The sequence below is a fragment of the Zootoca vivipara genome, chromosome 10 (genome assembly GCF_963506605.1).
Source record: "Zootoca vivipara chromosome 10, rZooViv1.1, whole genome shotgun sequence".
In the NCBI taxonomy this organism is placed as follows: domain Eukaryota; kingdom Metazoa; phylum Chordata; class Lepidosauria; order Squamata; family Lacertidae; genus Zootoca; species Zootoca vivipara.
In genome coordinates, this window is record NC_083285.1 from 51,163,502 (window position 1) to 51,176,165 (window position 12,664).

General features: G+C 42.6%; 1 protein-coding gene across 2 annotated transcripts in view; it reads right to left on the bottom strand.

Moving 5' to 3' along the window:
* Positions 1-12,664, bottom strand: part of BRAF (B-Raf proto-oncogene, serine/threonine kinase) — a 55,028-nt gene that overhangs the window by 25,149 nt on the left and 17,215 nt on the right. For both annotated transcript variants that reach the window (XM_035126517.2, XM_035126518.2), the window contains exons 4-9: positions 11,983-12,086; positions 10,859-10,961; positions 8,245-8,393; positions 6,198-6,314; positions 3,252-3,411; positions 1,660-1,696 (exon numbers count right to left, since the gene is read on the bottom strand). In XM_035126517.2, the coding sequence (XP_034982408.2) occupies positions 1,660-1,696; positions 3,252-3,411; positions 6,198-6,314; positions 8,245-8,393; positions 10,859-10,961; positions 11,983-12,086 (670 nt within the window). The remainder of the gene's footprint in view (positions 1-1,659; positions 1,697-3,251; positions 3,412-6,197; positions 6,315-8,244; positions 8,394-10,858; positions 10,962-11,982; positions 12,087-12,664) is intronic.

Genomic DNA, 12,664 nt, shown 5'->3' on the forward strand with positions numbered 1-12,664 from the left:
TTTTAACTAGCTGCCTAGGCAAGCTCCCTCCACGGCCCAGTTGCAAGTGGCAGTGTGGCCCTGCCACCCCTGCTTTCTTCCACCCTTGTCTGATGGGGTGCACTTGCGCAAGCACCCAATAGCCCCTCCTCAAGGGCAGCTTTGTCACTTCAATCCCCTCCTTGAGCACGGAGACAGCAGAGGGGATTCCGAAGGCACAACTCTCTCTGGGGCCGTTGCTGGCTCTTCAGACTCCCAAGACCTCCTGCAGAACTTCCTCCGCCCTCCTATTCCCCTGTCTCTCTGTCTGCCCCATCTCTTCCCCCTCCCCTGGTTGCTGCCACACACGTGGCCCAGAACCCCAGAAATCACGGGCCGCTTACCCTGCATCTTCCTCCTCTGCCCAGTCCCTCAGACTCCTGCCCATCCCTGACATCCATCTTAAATTGGTACAAATATGAAATCGAGAACAAAATCAATCAATCTATAGGCAAAAGCATACCTTGTTCTCAGACAAGGCACATGTGTCATGGCAGAAGGCTTCCTCAACCCTGTCTCTCGCAACATAGGAGGGAATGCTTCCTTTAGGCTGTATTTGTAAGTATTGGTTTCAAAAAAATCTCTCTCTCTCTCTCTTATATATATATATATGAAACATTAAAGCCAGGTGCCCTGTTTATTGGGAGCTTGTTTTAAAAATATATCAAAATATGTGTACATCTGATGTATTCTACTACAGTCATACCTCGGTTTAAGTACGCTTTGGTTTGAGTACTTTCAGTTTGCTTTGGTTTGAGTACTTTCAGTTTAAGTACTCCGCGGACCTGCCTGGAACGGATCAATCCACTTTCCATTACTTTCAATGGGAAAGTTCGCTTCAGGTTAAGTACGCTTCAGGTTAAGTACGGACTTCCAGAACCAATTACACTCATACTTTGGGTTAAGTACGCTTCAGGTTGAGTACGCCGTCTGGAACGGATTAATCCACTTTCCATTACTTTCAATGGGAAAGTTTGCTTCAGGTTAAGTACGCTTCAGGTTGAATACAGACTTCCAGAACCTATTGTGTACTTAAACCGAGGTACCACTGTACCAAGAAAGTTATGCTAAGGATCTGTGGGTATTCTAGAAGTACCCTTTGCTTTCTCAACAGTCACACAGATCAAGCCTTCATGTTTCTGAATACCATGGGGATTTTTCTAGGATGCTCCCATGTTGTAAAATCAGAGAGGAACAGTGCTCGGTATTCTGCCCACAAATTGTGCTGGCTGACAGGCCCCTAGAGAGTCCTTGTTGTGTAGGTGTTCTGGTTGTATATCAAGATAGGTGGGTGGCACGCTTGGCCCTTTTAAGATAAAAGGAAGGTAAAGAAGGATAAATTTACTAAAGGTCAGTTACCTCCTACTATTACCACCCGATAACCCACTTTAGAAAACAAACAAACAAAAAACACTGGCTACCACTTTGCATGTTGTTCTCCCCTCCTCTTCGCCCACAATGGGAGTGAACCACTAAAACTTTTCATCAAACAAACTCAAAGGTCATGGGACAAGCAAGTGTAGCTAAATTTCACTGTTCTGTTTACATTTCTCTCTGTGTCTGTATTTTGCAAAAGAAGGTGGAACAAAGGGGAGGGGGCAAAGTAATGTATTTTTTATGCAAGAGAACAAAATCACTTACCTCCCTCTCCTCGCAACCCTTGATCTCTAATCAACTCCTACAAATTAAAAAAAAAGCTGTATGCATCTTATTAATGCATTACTTCAGTTGCTTGTCATAATTACGGTGATATAACACAAATATAAGAAATGTCAACTGACAACAGTTGCATAGATAAAGAATATGTTTCCTCCTGTCCAGAAAATGGTCACTTGCCTGCCAATACCTGCCCACGCATAGGGCCGTTTGAACTTTGCTGGGTATGGCAAGCTAAATGTATTAGCAAATAGGGTCAAGAAGCAGCTGGGAGAATGATGCCAGAGTCATGTTCTGCTCTAACAGATAGTCTTAAAATGTTCTAAAAGAGCAAGGGAAAATGAAGAACGATGATCATCAATTAGCAGTGTTAAATAGGCAAGGCGTTAAGTTTATGGACCCACTTCCCCTACGAACAAATAGCAAGCTTCTGAGTTAATACAGATTCATCAAGCAAAATAGAAGTGGCAACTAATTCTGTTTTGGGATGTCCTATAAGAATAGCATGAGGTAATATCAATGGATTGCAGGCGCCTGTACGCTCAGGGCTATATTCAACATCATGCCAGAGGATGTGATGGCCCTTCCTCTCCTCCCACTACCCCCCCAAAGCAGATTTTGAGGATGTGTAAGGGGCTGCAGGTGGAAGGAGTGGAAAGGGAAGTCCATTGTGAAAGTGGATCACCATGGTTGGCTGTCATCCACTGTAATTTTTAGCTGCTGTGGACTGCACACACAAGATCTCACTACCTGCCTTGGACTTTGCATTAGACAAATTTAAATAATTAGGGACAAAACGTTCCAGTCAAAAATTTGTTCAGGCCATGTGCATGCACACAGCATGTATTAGAACACATTAGAACACATTCACCTGTTCCATTTAGTCACAACCACCAAGCTGTAATCAAAGGGTGTGAAATAGTTGGAAATCACAGAGTGTGAAATCACATCGTAATTGTTTATTTTTACCCAATCACGGCAGCCAAGCTGGGAAAGGATTATTTTTTCTGTATTTATCCCTCCCCATTCTGAAGGCTCTGAGTGGGTAACAAACAATAGCGTCTCACCCATTTATGTAGTCATGGACACAGTCTGCCAGACTATCACAGGGTTGGCTGTCACTTAAATAGAATATGTGAACTTGTCCGTAACATTAATTGCTGATATTATACATGGGGACTGAAAACTCAGGCAGCATGATGTATTAAGATCCATCATTGTGTATGTGAGTTTGATCATCAGAGATAACACAATGCATGGCTCAGAATCTGCAGCCGCTTAACAAATATCCCTTTCCTTCTCCTCCAGACTTCAAGAATGGACACACACACACACACACACACACACACACACACACAGTCTTAATTCTCTTTCCAACCCTATACACCCACTTATTCCTCCACCCTTGGAAGAATAGGAGATGCTGGCAAGAAGGCTCTGCTACATAAGCTGGGAGAAAGGACTTATCCAGGTTATCAAGTCCTGTGGCCCATTGTTTGCCCACCCCTTCCTCAAGTAGCATAGCAAAGGAAAAGAAACGTTCTGCTTCTAAAGACCAAGCTTAGGTGGCAACTTACATCAATGTTGACAGGCTCTATAGTATTGATGTGCACGTTGGGGGCAGATGAGGAACGGTCTCGTTGACCAAACTGATTCCGATGGTCTTCGTCTGCTGGTCGGAAAGGCTGGGGTATTGGAATGGATTTTGAAGGAGATGGACCAGGGAGAAGTGGTGGGCTGAGAAAGTCAAGGCATAAAAAAAGGTTAAGGTCTGCCAGGGTCCCTAGTTATTGCAGAGGAGATGCAACTGGGACCATCTCCACCCACTTGAATCTATTTGTCCACTGAGATTTATTTATTTAATTTATATACCACCCTATACCTGGAGGTCTCAGGGCGGTTCACAGAAAAGATCGCAATATATAAAATCAAAATAAAAACAATAACCCAATAACACCCCCCCAAAAAAGAGCCACATTTTAAGAGTATAGGGTGTCAATTAGGTCAACCAAAGGCCTGGTTAAAAAGGAATGTTTATGCCTGGCGCCTAAAGGTGTATAACGAAGGCGCCGGGCGAACTTCCCTGGGGAGAGCATTCCACAGATGGGGAGCCACTGCAGAGAAGGCCTGTTCTTGTGTTGCCACCCTCTGGACCTCTCGAGGAGGCAGCACACGAAGGAGGGTCTCAGAAGATGATCTCAGGGTCTGTGTAGGTTCATATGGAAAGAGGCGGTCCTTGAGGTATTGCGGTCCTGAGCTGTTTAAGGCTTTATAGGTCAAAACCAGCACTTTGAATTGGACCCGGAAACTACGGTAATTGGTAGCCAGTGCATTCGGACCAGGATTGGTGTAATATACCCAAACCGTATTGCACCAATGAGCAACCTGGCTGCTTAATTCTGCAGCAGCTGAAGTTTCCAAGCAGTCTTCAGAGGCAGCCCTACGTATAATACATTGCAGTAATCAGAATGTGTGGCTCTTCCATGCCCCCTGCCACCTTCTGAGGTAAGCCTGGCCTCAGCATCTGACACTTTGGGCAGCTGCCAAGATCTGGTGCGTGCTGCTCCTGGCATAAGATGATCCCTACTCACTTTTCTGCCCCCCCCAACCCAACATCCACCATTGCTTGCTGCAAGGCTAAGACATCCACAGTCTTCCAGAGTGATTCTGCACCAGAGCACTGCAAATCTAAAATGGTGGGCACGCCATGGCTGTCTGCACTTCCGACAACTGCTACAAATCCTGCCCCAACCCTGGCTGATATCAGAGAATACGGAACTGGTTTCCTTGGTTGGCTTCTCTTCCCCTGTATTTTGTATTCACCTGTATGTTGAAGACCAAATCTGTGGCTCGCTACTATTTTAATGCTTTGTAAGAACTTTGCTTTGTTATTCTTTTTTTCCACAGGCTTCAGCTAGTAATACAACTGTGACTGTTCCGCATGACCACAGCGGTTCAGGCATTGGTAGCTTAAAGATGGGACTACTACAATGCCACTCTACTGGGGCTTCCCTTGTGCTCAGTCTGGAAACAGCAAGTTAGTGCAACATGCTGCAGTACAATCACTTATAGGAGTGAGAGAGTCAGCAGATTACACCTGTGCTCAAAGATCTGCACTAGTTGCCAGTTGACCACTGGTCCAAGTTCAAGGTGTTACAATTGGTATATAAAGCCCTTAACAGGTTGGGAGCAGTTTACCTCAGGTATAACTCTGACGCACAGAACTTGCACTTCTAAAAGTGCATCACAATCTTCGTTCTACATTTGTCACGAGTCAGGCCTTTAGGGCTGTGATACACCTTTCCAACTGCTATTAGGCAAGCCCAATCACTGTATTCTTTCACACATCTGCTTAAAACGTTTCTGTTTTTATTCAAGTGCATGCTTGGTTACAGGTGCTATTGTGTTTCGTTGTTTTTAGCAGCTTTTAAATGTTTCAATTATTTTGTTGTTGTTTTTTTAAGCCACATTTTTATTCCAGAGATGTTTGCTGCCCTGGGCTCCAATGGGAGGAAGGGTGGAACATAAATTTGATCAAGACAATAAGCAAAAGAATTATTTTTTACTCTTGAGTGTGCTTTTTTTAAATAAATTGTTTTACTGATTATTTAGGTGAGTCAACTTGAGTACTTCTTTGGAAATGGAAAGGTAGGATAGAAATTTACCTCAAAATAAGTCTACAAACACACACACTACACCATTCATGGTGTCCAAAATGATGAACTAGAAAGATGAATGATGGCATCAGCCCTCAAATATGGACCCTATTAGGGTACATGCAAAATGCTAAGTAAAGACACAGCTGCAAAAAGGTTTGTATGAGAGGGCAGGCCTATCACATACAGAAGTACATACCTAAGCTAAACACTGTGAAGTGCTAACCAGTTTTCTGTAGTGGAATTGAGGTCAGGAATTGAGGTTAACTAAAACCAGAAATAAATGCTTCCAAAATTGTCCTTCTGGCTAAGGAGGAGGAGGAGGAGTAGACGGCAGAGGTGGAGCATTCCTGAACTTCCCAGTGGATCATGCGTGTCATGTTAAACCGTGATTTGTGAACACAGCCATTGTGTTAGGGGAGCAATCTACTCCCAAATAAAACTTGGGAAGGAAAAGCACTCAAGCTCCACTTTGGGCCAATGAGGAATGCTACAATAGCAACCTCCCAACAACTTCTGCTTATACAAATCAGATCCCATTGAAAGAAAGGGAGGTTTCTCATGCCAAAGCTGACCTTCGTTGAGCAAACTGTTTAAGTCGAAGCATCTAGAGCAAGTAGTAAACAGTAGTACTGTAACTGAGGCCAGAACAAACAGATGAGTAAGGATGGATAAATGCTTCACAAAGTTCTCCTCATTATTATCGTTATTTACTTAAGCCCTTGTATAAAAATCACTTGATTTCTATTCAATATATTGATATAAATGGGTGTAGACACCCACTTCCCCTCCCCATGAATCCCAAGCCTCCCTTTCAGAAAGTACAAACCCACATTATCATCAGAACAGCAGGATTTAAGAGCATACCCAGGCGAATCTGAGGGGGCCACTGAAGTGTATGATCCGGATACTGGGGTCGTCTCTAAGGAGGCCTCCTCTTGCGGTATTGGGTGATGTTCAAAGAACTTGGAGACAAACAGCAAACTGTGAGGCAAAAACAAAGAAAAACCTAACTTGGGCAAGACCCAGAAGTTTCACAACGTAAAACGTACGAGGAAGAAAACATCATAGGTTAAATTACATGTTTCCAAGAGAAAAGACGTTGAAAGGTGACACTACAGTTTTGTAACAGTTAAGCAGGAAAGTCGAATGTCAGTGATTTGAAACACTTTATTTAGATCAGTTCTTTGCATTGTAATATAATGGCAGGACCCTTGCTTCTGTGAGGTCTAAGCTGTGTCCTGCTTTTCCATGCATCGGGTTCAATGCTACATTTCCAACAGGGATTTAGTTATTTTAAAAAGGGGGGGCAGCTCCCTGTCAAGTTATTCCAGTACTCCCCAAAACATTCTGGCACATTTGCAACTAAAATAAACTTAAAATTGCATTTCCCCACCTCCTCTCCCTATCGTTGGCTACCACTGGTATAGGAGCACACACTGTGACATCACCACAACCTAGCTAAGTATGCCGGATTATTTGGAGGGGGGGGGAAGGGGCTGGCTTCACACAGGGCTGCCATTTTGGGCCTCTGGCCCAAAGCATAACATCTATGTTCTACACTAAAATACAGTCAATTCTTTGAAATGTGATTCAAGCAATATTAAGAAGGGGCTTCTCAATGCAGACAAGCAATTCAGAAGTCGTTTCTCAAAAATATGGAGATAAGGAAGAAGTAAATCTGTTCGGAAACAATACATCTCAAAGGTCTCTTCTGCCATATGAGCGTTTTAAAAATGGTTTCGCCAATCTCTGATCATTAAATCAGAGAAAAGCCTCGTGTAGTAGTTTATTAATGCTTGGGCCATAGGTTGCTCACATATAAGGTGGATGGGCACACTACACAAACCAGTAGTATAAAATACTGCATAAAATCTCATTACTACCTAGGATCATGTATAAAACCTACATCTTTAAAATTCTGCATAAATATATGTGTGTAGTATATATATGTAGTATATATAACACTCACATGTTGAAAGGGTGAAATTTTATACAGATTAAAAAAAACCATTAGCTAATAAGAGCAATTATGGCTAAATAAGAACATCCTCAAAGCGGTCAAATGCAATATCTTTAATAACTCGTCTGGATTATTCACTGCTGCTAGGCCAAAAAGAGAGACTTTGTGGGTTACCCTACAGTCAGTATCCAAAAAAAGGTAGAAAATCTTTTGTGAAATGGTATTATAGATGGGACAGAAAAACTGCTACTGAAAGTTTTGTTTTCCAGCTTGGCAGCAACAAAACAAGTACAGTAGTCAGTTGCTTTATGAGGATAATTTGATTTCATTCTCTATAGTCAAGAACAAGAGTCTGCATATGAATATGATGCACAATCCTTTCCCCTTGTGACCAAAGTATAGTAGTTGAACTTGTTTTTAAAGCTTGTACTTTATTTTATTCTTTAAGAAACCAAAACTCTGTAAGGTCTCCCACCACTTTTACTGCCTTAGACTCCTTTCTTGAACTTTTGAATTACTTTTGCCAAAGACAATCCTTGTGCACACAGAAAGCTTCAAGGGACAACCAACAGCTTGGTCCTATTGTGCCAGCAAAGAAAAACAGTGGCTACGGTGTAAAGACTCGTGGGCAGGCACCCCACCGCATAACTTGGCTACACTGCATTTAAAGCACAGGCACATTATGCTGTGATAACTGTGACTGTCAGAAGCAGCTGTGTAGGTCATGCTTAAAGCTTTCATTTATGGGCTCTCTGGAGCACAGGGCACACTAGTCACATTTGTCTAATTCTGTAGGAGAGGCAGCCTTGGAGGAGAGATGTCCCCTTTGCATACAAAGGATGCCACCGCGGCAATATCAGTACAATACACTCGTGTGCTGTTGTGACCACTTTTACGTGTGCAGCTTCAGAGAAAGAGCATTTAAACTGCAGAGGAGCTTTGATTACTTACTCAAGCTGATCGTAATTCACGCACATCAACGGCACCTCTGTACTACAACGCTGGTGAAATTTGTATCCACAGGTCTGACAACGGAACCCCTGGAAAAGCAGCTTTCGACAGAAGTCGCAGAATGCTAAAGTGAAGAACGTCTTTCGTACCTATGCCATCAAGAAAGCAGGCATGAGAAACGAGACTGCGATGTTATCTCGTCGGAAAAGGGCCGATTCAAGCTCCTTTTAAGTTACATTGAAGGTATTACTCTAAAAGCACTATGACTGAAAAGAGAGCTGTATTCCTGACAAACGGTTTGCTAATTTAACTAACAGAAGAACCCCCACAGTTCTATTGTGTGTGATAATAATTTAGGGCATATTAAGTGCAATACAAATCCTTTAATACACATATGTGTTTACAAAGCACTAACTCAATTTTCATTGATGCCAGGAGACCTGCCCCCTTCTTGTTTTGCGCCTGCCTTCATGCAACTTTACATTTCACGTTTCTATGGCAATTTTACCAAGAAACAGTTTATGAAAGAAAATGGCTCCTGAGTTTTCAAACAGAGAACCATCACACGTGCAAAGTAACCTAGTGAAATCTGTCTTCTTTCTGGAGCAGTTTGTGAAGAGTAAGGTCCATATAAATGATATAATACCATACCAGGCAAACCCTCCCCATTTCTAGCTACACAAGGGGAGTGGGGAAGCTCCATGCTCTTGCAGAGTTCCACCTACCATAGCTAGCAACTAAAACTTGCACATTTGCCAAGTTCTATCTAAGCCCTGGGCCAGGGTTTGGCAAGGTTTACCTCGCCTGGGCCAGTTCACTCCAGCGGAGATCCCTCTGTGGGCTGGATTGTGGCACGCCCGCGATTTCCAGTGCTGCGGAAGCGAGTCCCCGTGCCGCGCTACACTGGTTTAGCGCAGCGCGTGGGGACTCGCCGAGCAGGCGGCTGGTTCAGGGGCAGCTTGTGGTCCGGTTAAACGACCCCCATGGGCCAAGCGGCCCATAGGCCTTAGGTTGCATACCCCTGCTCTGGGCACGGTTTTAGTTTTTTATCAAACAATAAAATGAGGATGCGTTTCTTTTAAAAATCATTATAGCTCAATAACTCAAGTAGAAAAGTTATATCAAAGGTTTAGAGATTTGCACATTTTATTTAGCAGAATCTGAAAAGATTATAAACTGGTAGAATGTGAAAGGCGGGTTAGGAAGCAATGTCTACTTAAAGCAAATAAAATAGACAAAATACTTTAAGAGGATGCTATCCAGAGATTTAATGTTCATTTTTATGCAACTATCCTCCTTGGGTTCCAGTGAATGAAACAAAAATGAAGTACCAAAGCTGTATTTTTAAGAAGGCCTCTCCATATAATAAACCTAAGACACAGAAGTCCTTTGGTGAAAAAGCCATCCAGATAATTTGTTTCCACCAGATTCCACTTAAATTGTCATTCCTTAGGTCAGGTTGTTTCTCAGCGCTGGCATCACTGATGCAACCAGCACAACTTTGTAACAGGTTTATTAGTTGCCTGCTGGTGTGCAGCAAGCAGGAGATCACCAAACACATTCTTTTCATAACACAATAATATATAACAAGTGGATTTTTGCTGCTTTTTCATGCTCCAGTGTATTTAAAAATCTGGTTCACACAGGCATTTTATTAAATTCCCCATGAGAATGCTGCTATTTCTAAAGAGCCACACTTTATTTAATGACAAGTAAATTGCTCTCAATCATGGACAATTTACATAATTCTTCCTGCAATTATGGCTTCAGCCTTGAGATTACAATGATATGGAAGCAGACTGCATGGTTAAAATAAGCATGCAAAATGAACTGAAGGTCATCTCGTCCAGATCCTACTTTAAAACAAGATTCTAAATACATTTGGGCCATTGATTTACCCTCATCCTACAGATAACGCTTATAGTCTCACCATTATTCACCTAGAGGTATTGTAGATTCATCTGGAGGTAGAACCTCCACTCAGCAATAAGTGCAACGTTGCATACAATTCACCCCAGCCTGCCTTTCACAATGTGGCTTAACCAGGCTTGTAAGAGGATACTTGCCTGCTTGCCTGTGGTGAGTGAGAATTGCCTCTAGGAGACTAGGAAGACAAACTTGTATATGGGGAGAAAGTTGTTTGTTTGTTTTTACTGAGTTTGTTGAAATGTACAAATGTACACATATAAGAAGGTGGCTGTAGCGAAGGGAAAATGTGTCGTATAAAACACAAATATTGTGCTCAAAAGCAGAAGCTGTCTATGCCCATGGCACAGCTGCCATTCATTTTGTGAAAACATCATTTTTTATTTCTTTATTTAATTTATATACTGCCCTCCAATAGAGAATCGCAGGGCAGTTTACAGTATAAATAACCCGAAAATACATAACTGTTTAAAAGGCCATAGACTGTTTAATTAGCCAAAGTCCTGGGAGAAGAGGAATGCTTTCCCCTGGCGCCTAAAGATACATAATGAAGGCACTAGGCGAGCTCCCCTGGGGAGAGCATTCCAGAAACGGGGAGCCACTGCAGAAAAGGCCCATCCTCGTGCTTCTTTTCAGAACCTAATAAAACCAGATGCAACAGCAGGAGGCGTTATAGGAAAATACTTACAAAGTTGTGTGTCGTAAGAGGTACATTCTCCAAGACTTCCACATGCAGTTCTTCGCCTGTGAGCCAGGAAATGTCTGTATCCCAGCCAATGGGCTTTTTCTCCCTGCAGAGCAAATGAACTCCATGAGCAGATATTGGGGGGGGGGGCAGGTGGAGGACAGTAGTTTGGATTTGTTTTTAAGCCTTCCATCATTAGAAGCTTCAAATGGGAAGAGGTTACCATGGATTTATCACAATTAACTGTGCTGCAAATTACAAGATAGAGACTTAACTCTCTCCTGCAATTCAGATCACAAGATCTAATGCAGGACAGGAACGAAGAACTTTTTGCCCTGCAGATGTTGATATGGCTACAGCTCCCATCCCACTTGCCTGCTGGTCATGTGGGATAGGGCTGCTAGAAGCTGGAGACCAACAGCATCTGAAGGGCCACAGGTCCCCCATCCCTGATACACAGCATTAAAGAATGAATGGCTTTTGAGCTCTGGAACCTAAAGTAATCCTCATTGCTTTGCTAGGTAAAGAATATTTCTTGGGCATTAGCCTCCACTATTTAAAAAGTCTGCAAAAAGTTTAGTTAATGAGAAGGGCACAGTTTATACAGAAAAATCAAAGGGAAGCAACTGGGAAGCTGCTAACTATCTACTATATATTTTCTGAAGTTGTTCGCTATGCATTTGGCCACCTCTTAAGCTGTGATAACCAAATATTACATGATAATTTCTGAGATCAAGAAGCAGGTTTTCTCCTATGTTTGGATACAAACGGGCACTGTTTTGAAGCAAGATGGTGGACTGAATCTTTCAAAACAGCACATATGTTTTTGGTTTCTTAGAAACCCTGAGAAGCACCAGGTACAAGGCTGCTAGTATACAATAGAGAGCACTGTGAGCAAATCTACTAGCAGGAACAAAGAAAAGGATTCTCTCCCACCCTCAACCCACAACCTCTGCTAAGGGGCAGAGTGAGATTTTGCCTATGCTTTGGAAAACAATTTGTTTAAAATATGAAGTGAATTGTTTTTATCTTGATTATTCATGCACTTAAAACATCTAGAAAGAATCACTTTAGCAAACGTTCCCTCTTCCACCCCTACCCCAAACCGTACTACATACAAACCATACCCATCCTGTATTCGGTAAACTGCACAGCACTCTGGGATGAGACCTCTCATCATCAAAGCTTTCTTTAAACTGTCACGGACTGTAACTCCACATCTTGCTGGAACCTGCGAAATCAAAACCAAATCATTAGCACTACTTCAGCTTAATGTATTTCTGAAGCCTTAAAAGCATGCTGCAGTTTACAAGTGGATCCATGCGAGCATCTACTTCAGAGGTCCGGCTCTGGGTGCCCCCAACATCAAATAAAGAGAAATGGCTACCAGAGAGAGAGAGAGAGAGAGAGAGAGAGAGAGAGAGAGAGAGAGAGAGCACCACAGCTGTAAAATATCCTCCCTAGCAAGACTCACCTGGTTGTTTTGGGCACCAGATAAGTTATTTTAAAAAATTCTCCTAGCAGTCTGTGATTTTAAAGTTTTGAATTGTAACCCGCTGTTTACATGCTGATGATTTTTGGCCATGCCGTGAATCTGTCTTGTCTTGAGAGGTTTTGTAAATCACGCAGAGACAGTTATTGGGCAGCCTCAATCAATGCTGTAAATAAATAAAAGCTCTACTGAACCTGACTGGCTGGTGTTCAATGGTATACTGCCTCTAAACATGGACCGTCCACCTAGCTATCATAGCTGTTGAAAGACCCTTCATGAATTAGTCTAAACCAGGGATGGGAACCTGCGGTCCTTCG